Source organism: Chenopodium album, chromosome 25 (genome assembly GCF_948465745.1).
Source record: "Chenopodium album chromosome 25, dcCheAlbu1.1, whole genome shotgun sequence".
In the NCBI taxonomy this organism is placed as follows: Eukaryota; Viridiplantae; Streptophyta; class Magnoliopsida; order Caryophyllales; family Amaranthaceae; genus Chenopodium; species Chenopodium album.
Window position 1 is genome coordinate 34,044,718 of NC_137858.1, and position 21,592 is coordinate 34,066,309.

General features: G+C 36.2%; 2 protein-coding genes and 1 pseudogene across 2 annotated transcripts; 2 read left to right on the forward strand and 1 right to left on the reverse strand.

Annotated features, from left to right (window-relative positions):
* The first annotated feature begins 5,802 nt into the window (after positions 1–5,802).
* On the forward strand, positions 5,803–9,888 carry LOC145614024 (uncharacterized). The gene is made up of 3 exons (XM_081669035.1): positions 5,803–8,065; positions 8,183–8,412; positions 8,512–9,888. Exons 1-3 carry the CDS (start codon positions 5,803–5,805, stop codon positions 9,886–9,888), a joined length of 3,870 nt encoding a protein of 1,289 aa, XP_081525161.1.
* An 822-nt stretch (positions 9,889–10,710) lies between these two features.
* Positions 10,711–13,398, reverse strand: LOC145615355 (uncharacterized). The gene is made up of 4 exons (XM_081670425.1): positions 13,097–13,398; positions 12,519–12,621; positions 11,145–11,306; positions 10,711–11,022 (listed from the first exon to the last, which is right to left on the reverse strand). Exons 1-4 carry the CDS (start codon positions 13,372–13,374, stop codon positions 10,897–10,899), a joined length of 669 nt encoding a protein of 222 aa, XP_081526551.1. The 5' UTR covers positions 13,375–13,398; the 3' UTR covers positions 10,711–10,896.
* Positions 13,399–18,640: 5,242 nt separating this feature from the next.
* Positions 18,641–21,140, forward strand: LOC145615450 (pentatricopeptide repeat-containing protein At1g20230 pseudogene; annotated as a pseudogene).
* Positions 21,141–21,592: the final 452 nt, after the last annotated feature.

Consider the following 21,592-nt stretch of genomic DNA (forward strand, 5'->3'; position numbering starts at 1 on the left):
TAGTTTTTTACATAGGCCTTTAGTTAACGGATCCGCAATGTTCTTTTCGGACTTAACATAGTCCAGTGATATCACCCCTTCAGACAACAAATTTCTGACGGCTTTATGCCTCAGACGGATGTGTCTCTTCTTCCCATTATAGGCATGGTTGTGTGCAACAGCAATAGCAGCTTGCGAATCACAATGAAGTGCAACTGAAGGAGCTGGCTTCCCCCACAGTGGAATATCTGCAAGCATGTTCCTCAACCATTCTGCCTCATGACCTGCCAATTCAAGAGCAATAAACTCAGATTCCATAGTAGACATAGCAGTACAAGATTGCTTACAAGATTTCCAGGATACGGCTCCACCCCCAAGGGTGAAGACATAGCCACTAGTGGAGTTAACTTCATCATTATCGGATACCCAGTTGGCATCACAAAAACCCTCCAAAACTCCAGGAAATTTGGAGTAATGCAAACCCCAATCCATAGTACCCTTAAGGTACCTAAGCAACCTCCTTAGAGCAATCCAATGATCACTGCTTGGATTATGAGTGTACCTGCTCAACCTACTAACAGAATAAGCAATGTCAGGTCTAGTGTAGTTCATAAGAAACATAACACTACCAATAATTCTAGCATATTCAGACTGATTAACTGGATTACCATTATTTTTCTTTAAGTGGAAACTTGGGTCATAGGGAGTCTTAACTGGATCGACATTAAATGATTCAAACTTTTTAAGAAGTTTTTCAACATAGTGTGACTGATTAAGACAGATGCCATTTGGAGTCCTCTTGATTTTTACTCCCAAAATCACATCTGCCTCACCCATGTCTTTCATTTCAAAATTCGAACTCAAAAACTGTTTTGTCTCATTTACACGATCCAAGTTAGTCCCAAAAATCAACATATCATCCACATAAAGACAAATAATTACACAACCATGACTATCATGCTTAAAATAAACACAAGAGTCACCTTCATTAACATGAAAACCATTACCAGTCATAGTCTTATCGAATTTGTCATGCCATTGCTTTGGAGCTTGTTTAAGCCCATACAATGACTTGACTAACTTACAAACCTTCTCCTCTTGTCCTGGAACAACGAACCCTTTAGGTTGGACCATGTAAATCTCCTCATCCAAGTCACCATTCAAAAAAACAGTTTTGACATCCATTTGATGAACAACAAGACCAAAAATGCAAGCAAGAGCAATTAAAGTCCTAATGGTTGCAATTTTAGTAACGGGGGAGTAAGTATCAAAATAATCAATGCCAAACTTTTGAGTAAAACCCCTTACCACTATCCTTGCCTTATACTTGTCTATGGATCCATCGGCCTTTAATTTTTTCCGAAAGATCCATTTACAAGTAATGGGCTTACAACCTCTAGGAAGTTCAACCAATTCCCAAGTGTTATTATTGAGAATTGATTGTAATTCACTATCAATTGCTTCTTTCCAAAAAACAGCATCAACTGACCCCATTGCCTCATCATAGGTTCTTGGATCATCTTCCAAAACAAAAATATGCACAAAATCATCATCAATTAAGGAAGATTCAGATAAATAAGAAGTAATAAAATCAGGACCAAAACTATTTTCCTTTCTTGCCCTTTTGCTTCTCCTTGGCTCCAAAACAGAATCATCGTTAGTAATAGGAGCATTAGCAATAGGTAAACTAACAGAACTACTAGCATGCAATTCACTATGATTAGAAGGAGACATTTTCAAAGGGAAAATGTTCTCAAAGAACTCAGCATCTCTTGCTTCAATGATATGACCACCTGCATAAGAATTGTTAGCACCTTTAACAAAGAAACGATAAGCTGCACTTTGATAAGCATAGCCAATAAAAATAGCATCAACAGTTTTGGGACCAATCTTATCCCTCTTGAAGCTAGGTATGCCTACTTTTGCTAGGCACCCCCACACTTTCAAGTATTTTAGGTTTGGCGCTCGACCTTTCCATATTTCGTATGGAGTCTTGTCAAGCTTCTTGTGAGGAACCCTGTTCAAAACATGACAAGCAGAAAGAATAGCTTCCCCCCACATGTTATTAGGAAGCCCAGAACTAATAAGCATAGAATTCATCATATTCTTTAAAGTTCTATTTTTCCTTTCAGCTATACCGTTTTGTTCGGGTGAATAGGGAGCCGTCGTCTCATGAACAATGCCAAGTTGCTCACAAAATGCCTTAAGAGTGTCAGGGCTGTACTCACCACCCCTGTCACTCCTAACCCTCTTGATCTTTTTGTCTAACTGGTTTTCTACCTCAGCTTTATATTTGAGGAACATTTCCTCAGCTTCGTCCTTAGACCTGAGAAGATAAACCATGCAAAAACGTGAACAATCATCAACAAAAGTAATATAATACTTTTTACCCCCTCTACTTTCGTGATTATTAAAATCACCTAAGTCACCATGAACAAGTTCTAGTACTTCAGTCTGTCTATCTACTGATTTAAATGGCTTCTTAGTAAATTTGGCTTCAACACAAACTTGACATTTCGAAAAATCAGTTTTAGAAAAACTTGGAATCAAATTTAAGTGTTTAAGCCTTTTAACAGAATCAAAATTAACGTGACCTAATCTAGCATGCCATAAATCAATAGACTCAGCAATATAAGCAGAAGAAGTACTAGCATTCTTATTCATAGTGTCAATTTTAACATCAAGAGTAAAAAGCCCCCCATTACAAAAGCCCTTCCCCACAAATTCCCCATTGCGAGTAAGAACTAATCTATCAGAATCAAAGGAGAGCTTCAGTCCAGCTTTCATGAGCAAACTGCCAGAAATTAAATTCCTGCGCATTTCTGGAACATGCAAAACATTAGTGAGAGTAAGCAATTTTCCAGAAGTGAGAGCGAGAACGATCTTCCCTTTGCCTTGGATAGAAGTAGAAGCTGAGTTGCCCATGAAGACATTTTCACCTTCAACCTTGTCATAGGTAGTGAACATGTCCTTGTTGGCGCAGATGTGCCTGGTAGCTCCAGTGTCAACAATCCACTCAGCAGCATTACCTGTAAAGTTAGCTTCTAAAACAACAGCAACAATAACGTCAGAATCCTCAATAAGGTTTGCTTGACTTTGCCCATTCTTCTTCTTGACCCTGCAATCTCTAGCCCTGTGACCAGTCAAACCACACTCATAACAGATTCCCTTAAACTTGTACTTCTGAATTTTCCCATTAGGCTTAAGGTTACTGTTTTTGGCTTTGGACTGGTTGTTTGATTTGGGTTCAACAAGGTTGGCTTTGGCAGAAGAAGAGGAAGGAAAAACAGAAGGGGTTTTGTCTTTGATACGGTTTTCCAACTCAATTTTGAGGTGGGCAGCAAGTTCCTCTAAGGTTAGGTCTTTCTTTTTGTGCATGAGTTGGTTACGAAAATCCTTCCAAGAGGGAGGGAGTTTCTCAATAAGAACAATAGCAAGGGTAGTATCACAAATAGACAGACCTTCAGCAGCCATATTAATACAAATACTCTCATAAGCATGAATCTGATCAATAATAGGCTTATCATCAACAACTTGAAAACTTAACCACTTACTAACACAATAACGTTTAGTACCAGCATCATCAGCTCCATATTTTTTCTCTAAAGCATCCCAAATATCCTTAGCATGATAAAAACCCATATAAATATCCAACAGACTATTCGACATATAATGCAACAACATGCCCTTACAAGTTCTATCATCCTTAGAAAACTTAATCTCAGATTAAGACAAATCATCTTTATCAACAGGTTGAACAATATCATCAAGAACATATGCAACATCAATCTGCTCCAAATAAAAATGCATCCTAACAACCCAACGTTTATAATTCTTTCCATCAAGAGGTTCTAGTTTAGACATATCAGGAACAAGGAATTTGGAAGCCATAATCGTCTTTTAGATTGTTACACTAATAAGCAATAAAACAGAAATAACTTATCTCTTGATGCGTGAACCAAACTGACAATAGCCGCGTCGTGGAGAACCACTGACCTAAAAGACGATTCCGCGCTACCTCCCGGTGCAGTAGACAATTGCGGTCGCCCTCCAGGATAAGCACGGCGCCGGAGTTTATGTGCACTCACAAACCCGACTGGAACTCAGAATACTTGCCCAGAAAACAGAACAGAAAGAACATGTGTTTAGATAAGTTTAGAGAAGAGAGAAGACTGATTGTGTTGTGTATTTTGGCTAAGAAAACCACCGAATATTTATAGGGTGAAGAGGAAAAACGGAAAGCATAAAAGGTGGGAAGAATCTGGCCAAGAAAATGACCAGATTAATCTAGTCAGTCAACAAACGAGGCAAGAAACAAGGGAGTGAATTAATCAGCTAAAATCAAGGGATTAATGGCTGATTAATTCCCACAACAGTCAGAAAATCCCAACAGTCAAAAAACGGATACTTGGGAATATTCTGTTAACAAGAAAAAGGAAATAAAATTTCTCCAAAAAGATAACAAAGACCCACGCCCGCGCATCGCATTCCCCAAGACCCCAAGTCCCAAGTCCCGAGGCCCGAGCCCGACCCGACCCGGCTCGGCTCGGCGCGCGCGCGCGTGTGTGTGTGTGTGGAGTAACACACACCTCCAACTCACTCAACTGAGTAGTGCTAAAGCACTACATTATAAAAACAAGGAAAAACCTTCCTCCCCAATCAATGTGGGACTTTTCCCCTTTCATTTATTTTTCTCTCTCTCTCTCTTATTTTTCCCAACACTCTTGTTTTATATCAAGAACTTCCAACACAGGGTTCTTCGGCTTACCAGGCGGCTCTTCTGGTTTTCAAATCTTGGACTCTAGGTGACTCAATTCGAGACATCCGTTTCAATGAGGCTGCTATATGGGTACAACTTGATGAGGTACCCTTAAACTTGTGTCAGTTGGACGTTGTTCAACCAATGCTTTCTTTGGCTGGGAACATTTTGTGTATTGATAAACCCCCTCCGGGTTCACTTAGATGCTTGCTTAGAGTAAAGCTCCGAATTAAAGTTTTTGAACCGTTATTACCAGGATTCTTCTTGGACCTTGGCAATTCTGAATTTAAATGGATTAACATCAGATATGAGAATTTGTTTATTTTATGCTCTGGGTGTAATCGAGTTGGACATAAGAAGAATACTTGTCATTTGCCCTCCAACTTGTCTACTCCTTTGGTGGCTGATAACAATGGACAGTGTAAGTCAAAGAATGATCTACACCATAATCTCTCCAATTCAAATATTGGCCTAAAAAGGATTGAAAAGTTCAGAACTACTACCATAAATCTTCGGAGTATCTTCAAAGACATCATCCCACCCCAACCCCAAAGTAGCCAATCGCGAAAGAGACCCCTTGGGTATGTCACTCCATCGTTCTCCCCTTTGAAAAAGAGGAAGGTGCACTCTGAACCCACAAAACGCAACCTTTCTTTTAAAGAACCCAACCACACACCAACCACATCCAATTTCTTACCTTCTACAAAACTCCCGCCTGTTTTAAATCCCAAGTTGATTAATGGGTCACTCTCCTCACATAGATCACATTACTCCAAAAAGCCGAAACCTAGTTTTATGAGATTAGCTTGTTCTGGTATGAGGGTGAGGGGGAGCAAAGAAAAGTTATGGGAGTGGGTTAAACATCATGGACCTAAGAAACGGTTGTGTTCCACGGTTGAACCTTTTGTATCACCATTACATGAGGAAAAAATTCAGAAACCTCGTGTATCTGGTAGTCTCCCGTGCTTCTTACCTTATAAGAGGCGCAAAGGAAGTTCGGTGTCAGTGCCTTCAACAACTTCTGAGGGATCGGTGACCTCTCGTTTTGGGTCACCACAGTTTAAATGAAAGTCGGAGTTTGGAATTGTAGGGGTTTAGGATCAGCGGACTCCCCTAAAATTCCTTATATTACTTCCCTAGTCCGCTCTCATGGTTTAGATATGGTGTGCCTTTTGGAAACTATGCTTTCTATAGATAATGTTGTACAAAAGCTAGCTTCTTTGCCTTTTTTGGGTTGTTGTGGCATTGATGCTGTAGGTCTTAGTGGTGGTATGTTTATATGCTGGTTTGCTCCTATAGGCTTAGTTCCTATCTTTAGCTCTCAAAACGTATTTCTCTGTAAATTGGTGCAAGGAGATGAAATAAAGTATGTGATGTTTGTGTATGGATCGCCTCATGTTACTAATCGATTAGAGGTTTGGCAATTGATTAGTAGCATTTTGGAGACTATTCCGAATGTTGTTATTATTGGCGATTTTAATCAGGTGGAATTTTTCTCGGATAAATTGGGTGGTAGTTTCTCTATTCCGGGACAATCGGAGTTTATTAATTGGCGCATGGGTTTAGATTTAGTGGATGTTCCGTTTTCAGGTCCTCGGTATACCTGGACAAATAATAGGATAGATTTTGACCCTATTTTTGAACGCTTAGATCGAGCTTACGGTTCTTCCACTTGGTTTGCAAATTACCCTGATACTCATCTTATCCATCAACCTATCTTGTTCTCAGATCATGCAGCTATTATCTTATCAGATACAGTTGATCCTGATTTCGTTAAACGTCCTTACAGAATTGAGAACTGGTGTTTGTCTGCTCCGGCGGTGCATGGTATAATCGCTACTGTTTTCTCCTTGTTCTTTCCAGGATCCTCTATGTTTGTTTTGTCTCGAAAACTCTCTGTTTCTCGAGATCGCCTCCTTGCCTGGTGCATTTCTCATAGGAAGGCTTGGGGTATTAATTGGAAGCAATTAGTTTTTGATGTTCAACAAGCTTCACAATCTCTCTGTTCTCGAGCGGATCGATGTTTATTTATTTCTACTAAGAATGACAGGGTAGCTGAAGCTCAAGCAGCTTACATGTTCTGGCAACAACGAGCAAAGCTTAAATGGGATGCTTTGGGGGATTCACATTCTCGTCTTTTGTTCTCCTCAGTTCAGTCCAGGAAAAGAAGAAATAGGATCTCAGGTCTTCGAGATTCTTCTGGTTGTTGGCATCGCGAGCTTGATCGGATTGCTTCTATGACCCTGGAGTTTTATAAAGATCTCTATTCGGCCTCTGATCATACATCTAGTTATGATACAGAGTGGTGGGAAAACCTTCAATTACCCTCTCTGTCTTCTGCTCAACAAGGTTTTCTCATGACGCCTTTTTCGCCGGAAGAAATTAAAACTGCGATTTTTAGCATTGATGATAGCAAGTCCCCTGGTCCAGATGGTTTTCCGTCAGCTTTTTTCAAAACTCTTTGGGATATAGTGGGTCCTTCAGTGGTTGCAGCAGTACAATACTTCTTTGCTCATGGTTATCTTTTGAAGGATTGGAATCGTACGTTCTTGGCTTTACTTCCGAAAGTGGATAATCCGGAAGTTGTTTCTCAATACCGCCCAATAGGTTTATGTAATGTGATTTATAAGTGTGTTGCGAAGTGTCTTACGGGTCGTCTTCGTCAGGTATTACCTAGTTTGGTAGCAGATTATCAGAATGCATTTGTTCCGGGCCGTCTTCTTTCGGATAATGCGCTGATTGCTCATGAGGTTCTTACCTATATGAACAAATCAAAAGCGAAAAAGAGATTCTATGCAGCTATCAAGTTAGATATGAATAAAGCCTATGACAGGGTCAATTGGGATTTCCTATTTCGGTTGCTTCAAGCTTACGGGTTTCCTCCTTATTGGATTCACATTATCCGTCAATGTGTTTCAACAGTTTCTTACCAGGATCTAGTAAATGGTAACCCTCTTTGGGCTTTTCAACCTCATTGTGGTCTTCGTCAAGGCGATCCTCTATCCTCCTATCTGTTTGTTCTTTGTATGGAGGTCCTGTCTGCTATGCTCCGCAAGGCGGAACGAGACTCTCTTTTTAAAGGAATACATATTTCTCGTGGAGCTCCTGCGATTTCTCACCTGTTTTTCGCCGACGATTCCTTATTATTCTTGCTGATTACTCCCAAGGCCTGTGAGAATCTTACAGCCCTATTATCAGAATTCTGTTCTTTGTCAGGTCAGGTGATTAATCTTCAGAAATCTTTTGTTAAGTTTAGCCCTAATACTCCGACAGACTATCGTGATTTCCTTGCTCAAAGTTTGAGGCTTCAGCATAAGCCTACCTTGGGTTCATATTTAGGCTAACCGGTGGAGTTAGGCCGTAGTAAAGTTGCTGATTTTGGTTTTCTCATTGACAAGGTGGTTAAGCGTTTGACAAGTTTTGCCTCCTTGGGTCTTTCCTCAGCTACGAAGTTGGTTATCATAAACTCGGTTTTGGTTGCCTCGTTCAATCATGTTCTTTCGGTGTTTAAGATTCCTTCTTCGATATGTTCCAAAGTGGATAATCTTTTGGCCCGCTTCTGGTGGAAGTCGGATTCTCAGTCTCGAGGGCTTGCTTTACGTTCTAAAACTCTTTTACACCTTCCTAAAGGGATGGGAGGTCTTGGCATTCGACGTCTAGGTTCTTTCAACTCTGTTCTCCTGGCTCGTTAATGTTGGCGTATTCATCATCACCCTCAGCTTCTTGTTTCCAGGCTCCTTTCAGCAAAGTATCCTTCTCTTCGTTCTTTTCAGACGAGGGCAATTCCTGAGTCTTCTTGGGGTTGTCGGGGGTTGTTTCAAGGTCTGTCAGTGTTGTCTGATGGTATAGCTTGGAAGGTTGGTTCTGGCTCTCAGGTTCGAATTCTTGAGGACTCTTGGGTTCCTGGGGAACCTCTCTCTTTCCGTGACAATAGTGAGGCGCCTCTTCCGTGTCATGTTTCTTCTATCATTAATCCGCGTTCTTACGCGTGGGACTCGACTTTAGTTCATCAGCTTTTTGACTCTTCCACGACCAGTCGTATTTTGGCTATGGAACGTCCTAGTAGGCCAATGGATGATTTTGTTTATTGGAAATTCTCAAGGGATGGCAATTTCACTACCAAGTCTGCCTATGCTATGCTGCTTCGCAAGCTTAATCACTCGGGTGGAGTAACTTCCTTCCCTACTTCATGGTGGAAGTTGTTTTGGAGTTTGCCACTTTTACCAAAGTTGCAGTGTTTTTGTTGGAAATTTCTCCATAACGCTTTGCCTCTCAATGGGGTTCTACAGGCAAGAGGGATTCCAGCGGATCCAACATGTGTCCTTTGTCTTGGTAATCAGGAGACGATCGATCATCTGTTTCGTGACTGCCCTTTTGTTTCCACTCTTTGGACGACTGTTCCAAATATTCAGTCGCTTGTTGTACGCCAAGATCAGCCATTCACTATTTGGTTTGTAGACCAGGTGTTATCTTTGCGACAAACTAAGTCTTGGGAGCTTTTAATGAATTTGGTTTCTTTTTTATGGGCAATTTGGATTGCTCGTAATCATAAAGTGTTCCGACAAGCTGTGCTTTCTCCTGCTCTTGTTATTCACATTATGCAAGATTGGGTCTCTCGAGGCCTCGCAGTTCAGGATTGTAAAGCTTCAGCTCTCTTGTCCAGTGCAAGACTCTGTCCTAGATCTAGATCCTCCTTTTCGTCTTGCTGTCTCCAAGGTCCTTCTGGGTTTACATATGATATTTGCTTGGTGTTCGATGGAGCTTTTACAGCTCATGATAGCGCTGCAGGAGCTGGTTGGATTTTTCGCGACCCAGGTTCGGATATGGTATTTGGTGGTGGTTCTAGAGCTTTCCTCTCTTCCTCTGCTCTACACTCAGAATTACAGGTTTGTCTCTGGGCTCTCAAGGCTGCTGATCGTCGTGGTTTCAGGCGTTTGTTGATCTACACTGACTGCTCGACTTTATTTTCTTTTCTTCAAGATAAAGAAGGTCGAGACATTTCTTGTATCTGGTTGATTCAGGACATTAGGAATATCATCCTTAGGTTCTCAGCTTGTGAATTTCGGAGGGTTCCTCGTCAGTGGGTGGCTCCGGCTCATTGGTTGGCTATTCAGGCTCGTCGTCGCCGGTTTTTGTTCTGGTCCTTTTAGTTGTTTTTGTTCTTTTCAGTAGTTCTTTTTTAGTTCGTCTTGTCAAAAAAAAAAAAAAAAAAAAAAAAAAACCATCCTACATAAAAGAAAGCCTTGTGTTATGACTTATGAGTCATGCACTCACGATACATTTCGTCTAAATAGTCATGATACACTTCATCTAATTACTTGGTAAGAAACTAAGTCTATAGTCCATATAATTCTTATCCGAATATCTAATATAGGCTATGTTGATTTTATTGAACTATCTAGTCATTTTGATACCGACTTTTAGAACTGAGAGAAAAGCACTAACCAAATAAATTATCCCTCAATCTCACTACTTTAACTATTATGATTCATAAAAAGTCATTTGAAATTACACACTTCAAAAAATATGCCTTAGTGAGTGTAGTGAGCTGCTTACATATCGTAGGTGAAGATTAAATTCTTAGCATGTTTTTTCAATTCAGGGTGTGTTTGGTTCGGAAAATGAAAATAGAGTGAAAAGGAAACAAATAACAGAGGGGAAATGAATCATTTAACTATTACATTTTTATTTGTTTGGTTTAACCCCATGGAAGGGTATTTGTTAAGAGGGGGTTAAAAAAAAAAACGGGGTAAGGGTGTTAGCTCAAGTTTTTGAGAGGTAACAAATGAGGAGTGACCATTACCCTTAGATAAGGGTAATTATTACCACGGTAGCGGTATCGGTTTCCAATCCAAAAAACACACCAACCAAACGCCCCCTAAATCTTTTCTGAACAATTATGTACTTCGTACTAGGTTGTCGAAACTTCAAGGTTCAAATTCTTCAAAAGAATTGTCCTACAAAACTACAACAGCGAAAGAAAGGATAAATAACAACTTTAAAAACTTTCTTAATTTCATATGTCCTGGTGCAAAAGACTAGTGGTCTTTATTTACATAGTTCTTCCGCCACATTTGTTATAGCTAATAGAAAGAAGATGATTCTACACAAACATATACTAAGATTTCTAGTTCACTCATTCATATTACTTCTTTGAACTAACAAGTGGATCGATAACCTTCGTTCCTCCATGCTTTGTAGTCTATAGCAGAGCCTTCATCAGGTAATGCAAACCCATTGACAAAGAAAGATGGTGTTCCAATCACGCCCCGTGAACTAGCATACTGCCGACCAAGCATATATAGAGTTACAAACTTACAATGAGCGTTATATAGAAGACCAACACTTAGGCAGTATTAATTATAAACAAGAAAATTATTAATGGGAACTATATTGGTTTATGTACCTTGAATGAAACTCTTGTTTTTTGATCAGTATTCGGATCATTGAGGCCAGATATTAAATCAGACTTGTATTCTTCACCAACGGTTTTTGTTACAAAGTCTACAATGTGATCAACTGCCTCATTTCTTGTCCAATTACTAGTCTTCTCGTTGTAAAATTGTTCCTGCATTACATATAGCATATAGGAAGCCTAAGCTAGCAGGAAACAGCAATAGTACTCAGACTTACGAACACATTTCCGGTATGTATCAGAAATAATAAAGATGTCCATGTAGGCATGTACGAATAAGAAAACTTTTGTATACACCCGGTTTTCAGTAATTTACTGTACATCGGGTACACTTTTGTCAGATTTAGTGTCACTTTTGTCAAATTTAGTGTTACTTTTGTCAATTTATCAATGAAGCATAAATAATTCTTATATATGTCAGGGTAACTTTTATGCGTTTTAGGTAACTTTTGCACATTTTATTATCACTTTATAACGGATGTTCAGTAATTTACTGAACATCCGTTTTATTTAAAAGTTTGTGGTACGAATATATTGTCAATTGTCACCGAAACCAAAGATTACATCAATAGGAAGAAAATGATGCGAAAGATTTGGTATATTTGGTAATCTAATTACTCATACAACCTTGATATATTTGGTATATATCTTCTACCACATTAGTAGACAAGTAGTTAAGTACATCACTCAGAAAAAGGCTTAATTCATTAAATCAATTAGTCAAATATACAAATATACTCCTAATATATTTGGCATATATTTGTATCTTTTATAGCCTAACTTATAGCCATGATATAAACGAGTTGTACCATGGAATAATATACAAGCATAATTCACAGCTACAGAGTGATAGAGGATATATAAAGCCATACATACAAAATTTACACATGTACAATGCACAAATCCGCAAAAGTATTCATGAAATATATAAAACCTGATAAATGTGTAGAGATGCAGAGTATCAAAGCATAACCTATTAACCTAATGTAACCAATTCAAAAACACAACCAAAGGATGTTAAGTTAGCTTAGGGCTTATTTGGCATCATTTTTGGTTTTCAGTTTCCTGTTTTTTTTAAAACTAAAAACCAAAAACAGGAAACAAGAAAAAGGTGTTTTCACTTTTTTGTTGTCAGTTTTCAAAATTATCATGAATTAATAAGTCTAAATATTTTTTGATCCATTATATAACATATGTAATATATTTTTAAAAAACAAAAAATAGAAAACCACAGCTATGCCAAACGGACCCTTAATTAGTTGGTTAAAGTTTCGAAATTTGGTATTCAAGGAGAACAAATCATGTCTACATAACGCCATTGTGGTAAAGAAATACACAAAGAGCCAGCATGAATGAAGTATATACCTGACCCTTGAAAAAACTCTCCCATAAGGGAAATGTCGCAGATTTTTTCAATTCATTAACTACATGAATAGCACGAGATGAAATGTACGCATTGTCATGGTACCTATAATACATTTACAAGAAAAAAATTTAATTTGGAGTGTATCAACAAGTACATGATTAAACAATTCACTTTTACTCTTACACGGTCTCCAAAACATAATTTTGACTAGTACATAACATTAATTACAACAATTGAAAGTCCTCCATCTCTAAATAAATTCAAACTTAGGATATGCAAAATGAAATATCATCTATAATCGGTTTATCATCTTTTTAAATGAATTATAACAAAAAAAATATTTGAACTTGTAAGCCTTATCAATGGAATTTATCACGCATAAAACCTTTATCATGAAAAGGTCAAAAGGATAAAATTAATATGAAACAGAGGGGGTATAAATAACAAACACAAAATACGAAAGCAAAGACTAATAATGCAAAGACTAACAAATAATAAACATAAAGTGTGAGTGGAAAGTTCTAATCGTTGCAAAAAAATATGAAACAGAGGTAGTAGAAGTATTTTAGAGACATACGGAAGAGGAAAAGGATGAACCACAAGAGAAACTTTGGAGCCATAATGGTGAAGGGCGTGTTTGAGAGGAGGCCAAGAGTCTCGAGTATCAGGGCAAAGTGGATCAAAGAAAGCTTCAATTAGAATTCTTTTTGGGTTGAATTTCCTTGGATTTCCATGCACAAATCCGTCGAAATTTGGAGGAATTACTTGCGCTTCAACTACCCATTTTAAATGAGAATGAACAAGAATAAATGAAATAAATGTGAACAATAAAATTGGGGAGTGTTTTGCTAGCATTTTTACTCTGCTCTATTTTGCACACTTTTTGGCAAATGATATGATATAAACAGAAAAGGATTGATGCTATTTATAGCCAGTAAAATTCAAAAGTAAAGGTGTGAAATTAAAGGAGTAACAAATACGAGTATAGTATGTGTATATTCTCAATATATTATGGAAAGATATTATCGTGTATTCGTGTAATTATGTTCAAGAAAAGGGAAATTATTATTGGTAGAAAAGTAGTGTTCAACTTTTTCTTTATAACTTTCATTTTTTTCTCATTTTTTTTTTGAAAGATTTATCTCTTTAACTTTATTATACAATAAAGATTGATAACTAAAGATCAGGAGAAAATCAAATAAGAAAAACAATCTGAACTAATTTCTTAAATTTTGCCATTGTTCCACAGTACCTAGTCATACTATGTAGAACTATACGTAAATGCACCAAGTCATAGATTATCAATTTACCTAACAGCTTGTATTGACAATTTTTTTTTTAATAGAGCTTGTATTGACAACTAAGGGGTTGTTCATATTTACTTAATTTCAGTTCAGTTCAGTTCAGTTCAGCTCTAATCAGTTCAGTTCAGTTCAGTTCAGTTCAGCTCTTAATTTCCTTCTCTCATAAAATATTCATTTCAGCTTAATTCAGTTCAGTTCAGTTCAGTTCAGTTCCAATCAGTTCAGTTCAGTTCAGTTCAGCTCCAATCAGTTCAGTTCAGCTCACTTCAGTAAACGTGAACAGGCCCTAAGTGATACAGACTAATATGTCATATATATCTTCCCAAAATAAAATATAATTGTCAATATATTAATCTGTTTCTAATTAGTGTCCAAATTCAACTATTCAAGGCTCATTCTTTTTGCGGTCTTAACCATCATTATTTAAAAATTAATTAAAAAAGACACACATTTATGATGTGTTATCTTCACCATCTAAACTTATTAGACCTTGGGCGTTTGGTTCGCACAGTGGTATAGGTTTGGAATCAGGAATAGGGTTAAGGTGGTATCGGGTTGGAACTTGATACTTAATACCATGTGTTTGGTTCAATTCTGGAATGAAATATCATCCCCTTAAATTCATGTATTTGATATTTAAGGGAATGGAATGAACCAAACCCACCTCCCCCCAAGGTTTCCAAACCCCATACCTCATGGGTTTGAGGTATGGGTTTAAAAATCATATTTTTGACAACCAAACATATGATATGGGTTTTAGTCATTCTAAACCCATATCTCATACCTATAATCCGCGAACCAAACGCCTAAGGGCTATGCATAAGAATCAACAATTTCATATCATTAATTCTATTTTTCTTATTCCAATGAAATCTCCTAGTATTATTAATCCATAATTAGGCCTTGTTCACTTAACCTTATTTTTTCTGAACTGAAATTATTTTTACTGAAACAAAATTATATTTGCTGAACTTAAATTATTTTTACTGAACTTAAATTAACTATACTGAACTGAAATTATTTTTGCTGATCTGAAATTATTTTTACTAATTTTATATTATAATTCTTCTTTAAGAAAACTAAATTTTACTGAACTGAATTATTTTTACTGAACTGAAATTAATTATAGTGAATCGAACTTATTTTTACTGAACTGAAATTATTTTTACTTAATATTATTATTTTAAGGTGAAGTGAAAAGTGCCTTAATCCATCCAAAAAATGTAATTAGTACTTTTCTAGTTTTCTTACCTACACAATAATTACCATGAAAATGCTTTTTCCAATATATATATATATATATATACAAGTAAAATACTCCCTCCGTCCCTAAATTACATTCCTGTTTGTAAAATTACACGGGAATTAAGGAGGAAAGAATAAGACAAATAACAATAATGATATATTTCAATGGGAAATACAAAATATTAAATGATGTCTTTGAGTAAAAACAAAGATAGATTAATGATTAATGATGCTATGTCATCAATTCTTTGCAAAAAAAAAAAAAAAAAAAAAAAAAAAAAAAAAATTCCAATAACATGCTTCTAATTGAAAATTAAGAACCAATCATATTTATTAGGTTAGTTATGACAAGTACAAACTTGAGAAAAACGATGGAGAGAGAAAATAAGAGTGAGATTAGGATAGTAAGAGTGAGAAAGCATTAAATATACAACATATATAAAAAGAGAGTTGATTTGGGATATTTGGAAAAAAAAAATTATTAAAAATGAAAAGGAGGAATGTAATTTTGGAATACCCAAAATAGAAACCAGGAATGTAATTTAGGGACGGAGGGAGTACATTTATTTGATCTATATGAATGAAATATTTTGAACCAATGAAGATTGGCTAGGCATAGAAATAGTACTCCATAGTTTTGTTCGGATGGGAGTACGTAGAAACAAATTAAAAGCTTGAAAAGGATGATTAACTAATTTTAACTTCTAACTAGTTATTGACCCGGGAGATGCCCCGGCCCGGATTATCATAAATTCATAATTTCGTTTGATCAAATTAATTTAGAAGGGTTGATGTTGAACAATATTAATAACTGAATATATAATAAGAGGTTAATTAATTTGAAAAGATTTTCAATTAAACTAAATACTATAACATTAAAGTTAGACCAATGAAGAGTTTTTGTTAAAGAGACTAAACATTAATACAGTTCATCAATATGGTGAGAGAAGAGGGATGACACGTAGGATGACATGTAGTATTGTAGTGCATATGTGGCATATGGGTGACACATGTCGTTAGCATGTTGTCCCCATGAGTTTTAATAATATTATTATAGATAGATAAACCAAATCAGGTGACCACGATGTATAAACATTTTTTTAAAAAAAAAAATTAAATTATCTTAGCTGCACACTAATATATTGCAGTATTGTCCACTTAGTATTATCTAATAGATGGTTTGGTTGGAGTCCTTGGTTTAATAGATGGTTTGGTTGCTATATGTTGTTTTTGGAAGAATATGGGTAAAAGATTGATTTAATTTGCACGGTGTTTATTTTGGATTTTAATACTACTCTACTACAAAATTTTCTTTTTACAGTATACATAATTTTCTATTGGTATGATGTTAGATTGTTAGTGCTTAAATAATTAATAAAATACAATAATAGAAAAAAAAAAAAACAACAACAACAACAACAAAAATAGCTTTAATGGGTTAATAAATGCATTTTGATAATAACTTATTCCATAAACAAAATTACTCCCTCCGTTCCTTATTTACATTCATGCTATACTATTTGAGTATTTCAAAATTACATTCCTACTTCTGTCAAAAAAAAAAAAAGAAAAAAAAAATTACATTCCTACTTTCCTTTTCTAGTAAGTAAATTTTTACCAAATATCCCAAATTATTCCTATTTTTTTGTTTCATAAAAATGCAATCTCTATTTTCTCACTCTTATTTTCTCATTCTCACTCTTATTAATGCCTTTAAAAAAAATTCAGTATCCACGTGCATCACTTTAAATGAATATGATTGGTCATTTTATTTTTCACCAAAAAATGTCATTGGTCCTTTTTCTTTTCAAAAGATTGATGACATGTGAATCGTTAAATATTATTCAATCTTTGTTTTATTCAATGACATCAATTAATATCTTGTAATTTTCATTGTACTTTGTTTTATTGTTCTTTATTTTATTCAAAGTTCCTTAATTCCCGTGTAATTTTAGAAATATGAATGTCAAAAAGGAACGGAGGGAGTACATTAAATTAATAATAACTTAAATTAATAGTACTATAAGATTCCATTGGAACAAGAAAAATAGAATTAATGATGTGAAATTGGTGATTCTTATGCATAATCCTTACGGCTATGTATAGCAAAACCCTTAAATTTATTGAAACTTATGATTGGACCTTATTGAAATTAATTGGACAGTACTGTTAGACTTGATTATAACTTATTGGAACTTATTATACCTTATTAAATTTATTGAAACTTTTTAGACCTTATTATTAGACTTGATTATAGCTTATTGAAACTTATTAGACCTTATTCAACCTATTGAAACTTATTACACCTTATAGAACTTATTAAAACTTATAAAACTTATTGGACCTTATTGTAACTAATCCGAATTTATCTGATTGATTCGAACTCATCTAGGGTGTGTTCTATTTACCTAACTTTCAATTATCTAAACTTAACTAATCTGAGCTTATTTTTCCTGAACTGAACTTATTTTTAAGGTGAGAAGAACAAGCTTTAAATAGAGTTATTTCCTAAATTTAATACCTATGTACTTTGTTTGTTTATTACTCATAAAAGACTTTTTTGGATCATAATTTTTGGGAAATTGAGCCGAGCCACATGAGTATTACATTTTGAGTCATGAGCAGTGCCTAAGAAGCCAGATCCGGCCTAAAATCATCTTTTATCAGTGACTCTCATGTTATTCCTTCTACTAGATCTAATCTAGACATGATCAAACCAAGTCAAACTCCCTGTCCTGACCCAAAAAACCCGGGTTTGAAAAGAATTGGCCAGCCCAGACCCGATTTTCCAAAAATAGAACATGTTTGGGTAGTTCGAAATATTCTTTTTTAGTTTACAACTAGGTTAACAAAAATTGTATCGATTAACCCGGTATTACACGCATTAAATATATCTTTAAAAAAAAACGCGTTAAATATATATTAAAACAATAAAAAAACATATTAGAAAAAATCTTTAATTATGTAATAGTAATAATGTGCAAGATATTTGAGAAGGTTTACTTTCGATTTTATATAAATAAAGGTCATAATCTAAATGTAACCTTATTTTTATACAGCAATGATTTTTTTTGTACAAAGTAATTTTAGCGGGAATTTTCTTAATAATACATTATTAAGTGTCCCTTTAGATTTGCTTTTAGTAATATGTAATTGATAAAACTCATAATTTAAATGTAATCATATTTTAATATAATAATGATTTTTTAGAAAATAATTTTGGCGCAAATTTTTTCAATAATACATTGCCAAGTGCCCATTAGATTTACTATAACAATTGAAATGATTCTAGTCTCCTTTAAAATAAATGGTTATTTTTTTCATATTAAATATTCATTTTTTTCCTAGCAAATGTTCATTTGTTGGGCGCAATCTCAGCCAGCATTGTCTGAGCGCGACCTCAGCCAAAAATTTGCATGGTTCAGGCTTGATTTTTCCTGCCTAAAGTTAGGCCCGGCCCAAAATTTACGCCCGACCCGGCCCATTCTACTACTCGGGTTCTCAAAACTTATAAAGTTCATCTCCTCTGCTGATCTGCATAACTGTTTTACATTCTTACATGCGTATAGAACTCACAGCTCAAACTAGTACTCACTTTTTTTTATTTATTTTATTTTTTTAAATTTTTAACTCAGATTATGATATGACTCCCAAACTAACATGAAATTCTAAACATATTCTGATCATCAAAAATTTCTAAGTAAAATTGCCATGTCAAGCCCAGTTTTCCGATTAAGCAAATCAACCTTGACAATCCCCACCATTCTCAACTTAGCAACCTTTTCATCTGCTCGAACTCGTCAACTTCATGCCCACATTATCAAATCTGGTCTTCTCATCGACAATTCTCTCTCCTCAAAGCTACTATCTTTGTACTCAAATCACCGATGTTTCGCTGAAGCTTCCATTTTTCTTGACTCAATTGACGAACCCAGTTCTTCATCTTTCTCCATTATCATCAACGCATTGTCAAAATTTAATCTTTTTTACAATGTTGTTGATTTGTTTAGGAAAATGTTGTCTAAAGGTGTATGTCTTGATAGCTATCTTCTGCCTGCTGTTTCGAAGGCGTGTGCCGGGCTTTCGGCTTTCGAGCTTGGTAGGCAGGTTCATGGACTTGCGCAAGTATCTGGGTGTTCATTGGATGTTGTTGTGCAGTCTTCTTTAGTTCATATGTATGTGAAATGTGGTCGGTTGAGTGTTGCACGTAAGGTGCTCGACGAAATTCCTGAACCAGATGTTGTTACTTTTAGTGCTATGGTTGCTGGTTATGCTCGAAATGGGGATGTGGGTATGGCGAAAAGACTTTTTGGTGATATGGGAAAGTTGGGGTTGGAGCCTAATTTGGTGTCTTGGAATGGTTTGATAGCAGGGTTTAATCAAAGTGGAAGGCATTTGGAGGCTATTCATGTATTTCTTGATATGCATTTACGAGGTTGTCAGCCGGATGGAAGTAGTTTTTCAAGTGTTTTAGCTGCAATAGCGGACTTGGAGGTTTTGAATGTGGGAATTCAAGTTCATGGTTATGTGATCAAGAGGGGTTTTGCTTGTGATAAATGGGTTGTTAGTTCCCTTGTTGATATGTATGGTAAGTACGCTTGTGTTTCGGAGATGAAACAAGTGTTTGATGAGATGGGCTGTATGGAAATAGGCTCGTGCAATGCCTTAGTTTCTGCGCTTGCTCGGAACGGTCTTGTCAATGATGCACTTGCAATGTTTAGCCGAATGAGAGAACACAAGATGGACTTAAATGTTGTTTCTTGGACGTCAATGATTGGTTGTTGTTCCCAAAATGGTAAAGATGTTGAGGCTTTGGAGCTTTTCACTGATATGCAGCTTGCTGGTGTGAAGCCCAACGCCGTCACCATCCCTTGCTTGTTACCTGCCTGTGGCAATATTGCAGCATTAATGCATGGGAAAGCAGCACATTGCTTCTCTATCCGGAGGCAAATAACGAATGATGTTTTTGTTGGCAGTGCCCTCATAGACATGTATGCAAAGTGTGGCAAAATTAGGGATTCTCAGCTATGTTTTGATGCAATGCCCACCAGAAACACTGTAAGCTGGAATGCAGTAATCGGTGGATATGCTATGCATGGAAAATACAAGGAAGCCTTGGAGATGTTTGATTTGATGCTCAAGAGTGGACAAAAACCTAACTTTATAACATTTACTTGTTTGCTATCTGCTTGTAACCAGAAAGGCCTTGTCGATGAGGGCTGGTGTTATTTCAATAGCATGCAAAAAGAGCATGGTGTTGAAGCTAAAATGGAGCATTATGCTTGCATGGTGAGCCTCCTAAGTCGTGTAGGAAAGCTTGAAGAAGCTTATTTATTGATTAAAGAAATGCCTTTTGAGCCAGATGCTTGTGTTTGGGGAGCTCTGCTGAGTTCTTGTAGAACCTACAAAAACTTACAGCTAGGTGAAAAAGCCGCCGACAGGCTTTTTAAGTTGGAACCTAGGAATCCTGGTAACTATGTCCTTCTGTCAAATATATATGCTTCAAAAGGCATGTGGGGTGATGTTGACAGGGTAAGGGATCTGATGAAGGATATGGGTTTAAAGAAAAACCCTGGATGCAGTTGGATTGAGATAAAGAACAAAGTCCACATGCTTCTAGCAGGGGATAGAACGCATCCCCAGATGTCCCAAATCATTCATAAGATGGAAGCTCTAGGCAAAGAGATGAAGAAGGCAGGTTTGGATCCCAAAATTGATTATGTGCTACAAGATGTAGAAGAGCAGGACAAGGAGCAGATGTTGTGTGGACATAGTGAGAAGTTGGCTGTAGCTTTTGGACTCCTAAATACACCTGCAGGGTTTCCTCTTCGTGTAATCAAGAACCTTAGAATATGTGGTGATTGCCATGCGGTTATAAAATTTATTTCAAGTATTGAAAGGCGAGAAATTTTTGTTAGAGACACTAATCGATTTCATCATTTCAAAGATGGGGAATGTTCTTGTGGGGATCATTGGTGATTGACACAGTAATAATAGGGGCAATATAACACTTACATGAGGATATTAAGAGGTACCTTTCCTCACTTTAGCATCACTACTGTGCTCTACTTACCTCACAACATATATTGTCAAGAAGGTGACTGCTTGATCAAAAAAGACACCATAGTATGCCTTTGTAGTTTGTACATATACACGGGCGTTTGATCGTATACGAGTACAAGTATGATGAGCAAGATAGATCTCTACATACTTCTATACAGTTCTGATTTTATTACAGATGGTTAGCTTTGCTATTAATTTAAAAATTTTAGGAGTTGTCAATTTGAGTTAGGGGTTAGTCTAGTTTCTAATTTGTAGAATATTTTAAGTACCAAGTTTTGATATTGTTGTTACCACAAGATTGCTGGCATAAGAAAATCAAAAATATGTTATGAAAACTGCAGACAGTTTGTTGTACGTTTTCATAGCATAAGTTGCTAATTGGATCATCTTTTCTTCTATTTGTTTGATGCAGAAGTACCCTCCGTCTCTTTACTGAACCTAAAACCTGGAATTGCTGTGTT

Coding starts and splice junctions, on each gene's coding strand:
- LOC145614024 (XM_081669035.1), top strand. CDS start 5,803: ATGAAAGTCGGAGTTTGGAATTGTAGGGGTTTAGGATCAGCGGACTCC. Junction 8,066..8,182: donor TCAGCATAAGCCTACCTTGG/GTTCATATTTAG, acceptor GTCTTTCCTCAG/CTACGAAGTTGGTTATCATA. Junction 8,413..8,511: donor GTCTAGGTTCTTTCAACTCT/GTTCTCCTGGCT, acceptor CGTTCTTTTCAG/ACGAGGGCAATTCCTGAGTC.
- LOC145615355 (XM_081670425.1), bottom strand. CDS start 13,374: ATGCTAGCAAAACACTCCCCAATTTTATTGTTCACATTTATTTCATTT. Junction 12,622..13,096: donor GTTCATCCTTTTCCTCTTCC/GTATGTCTCTAA, acceptor AATGTATTATAG/GTACCATGACAATGCGTACA. Junction 11,307..12,518: donor AGAGTTTTTTCAAGGGTCAG/GTATATACTTCA, acceptor TATGTAATGCAG/GAACAATTTTACAACGAGAA.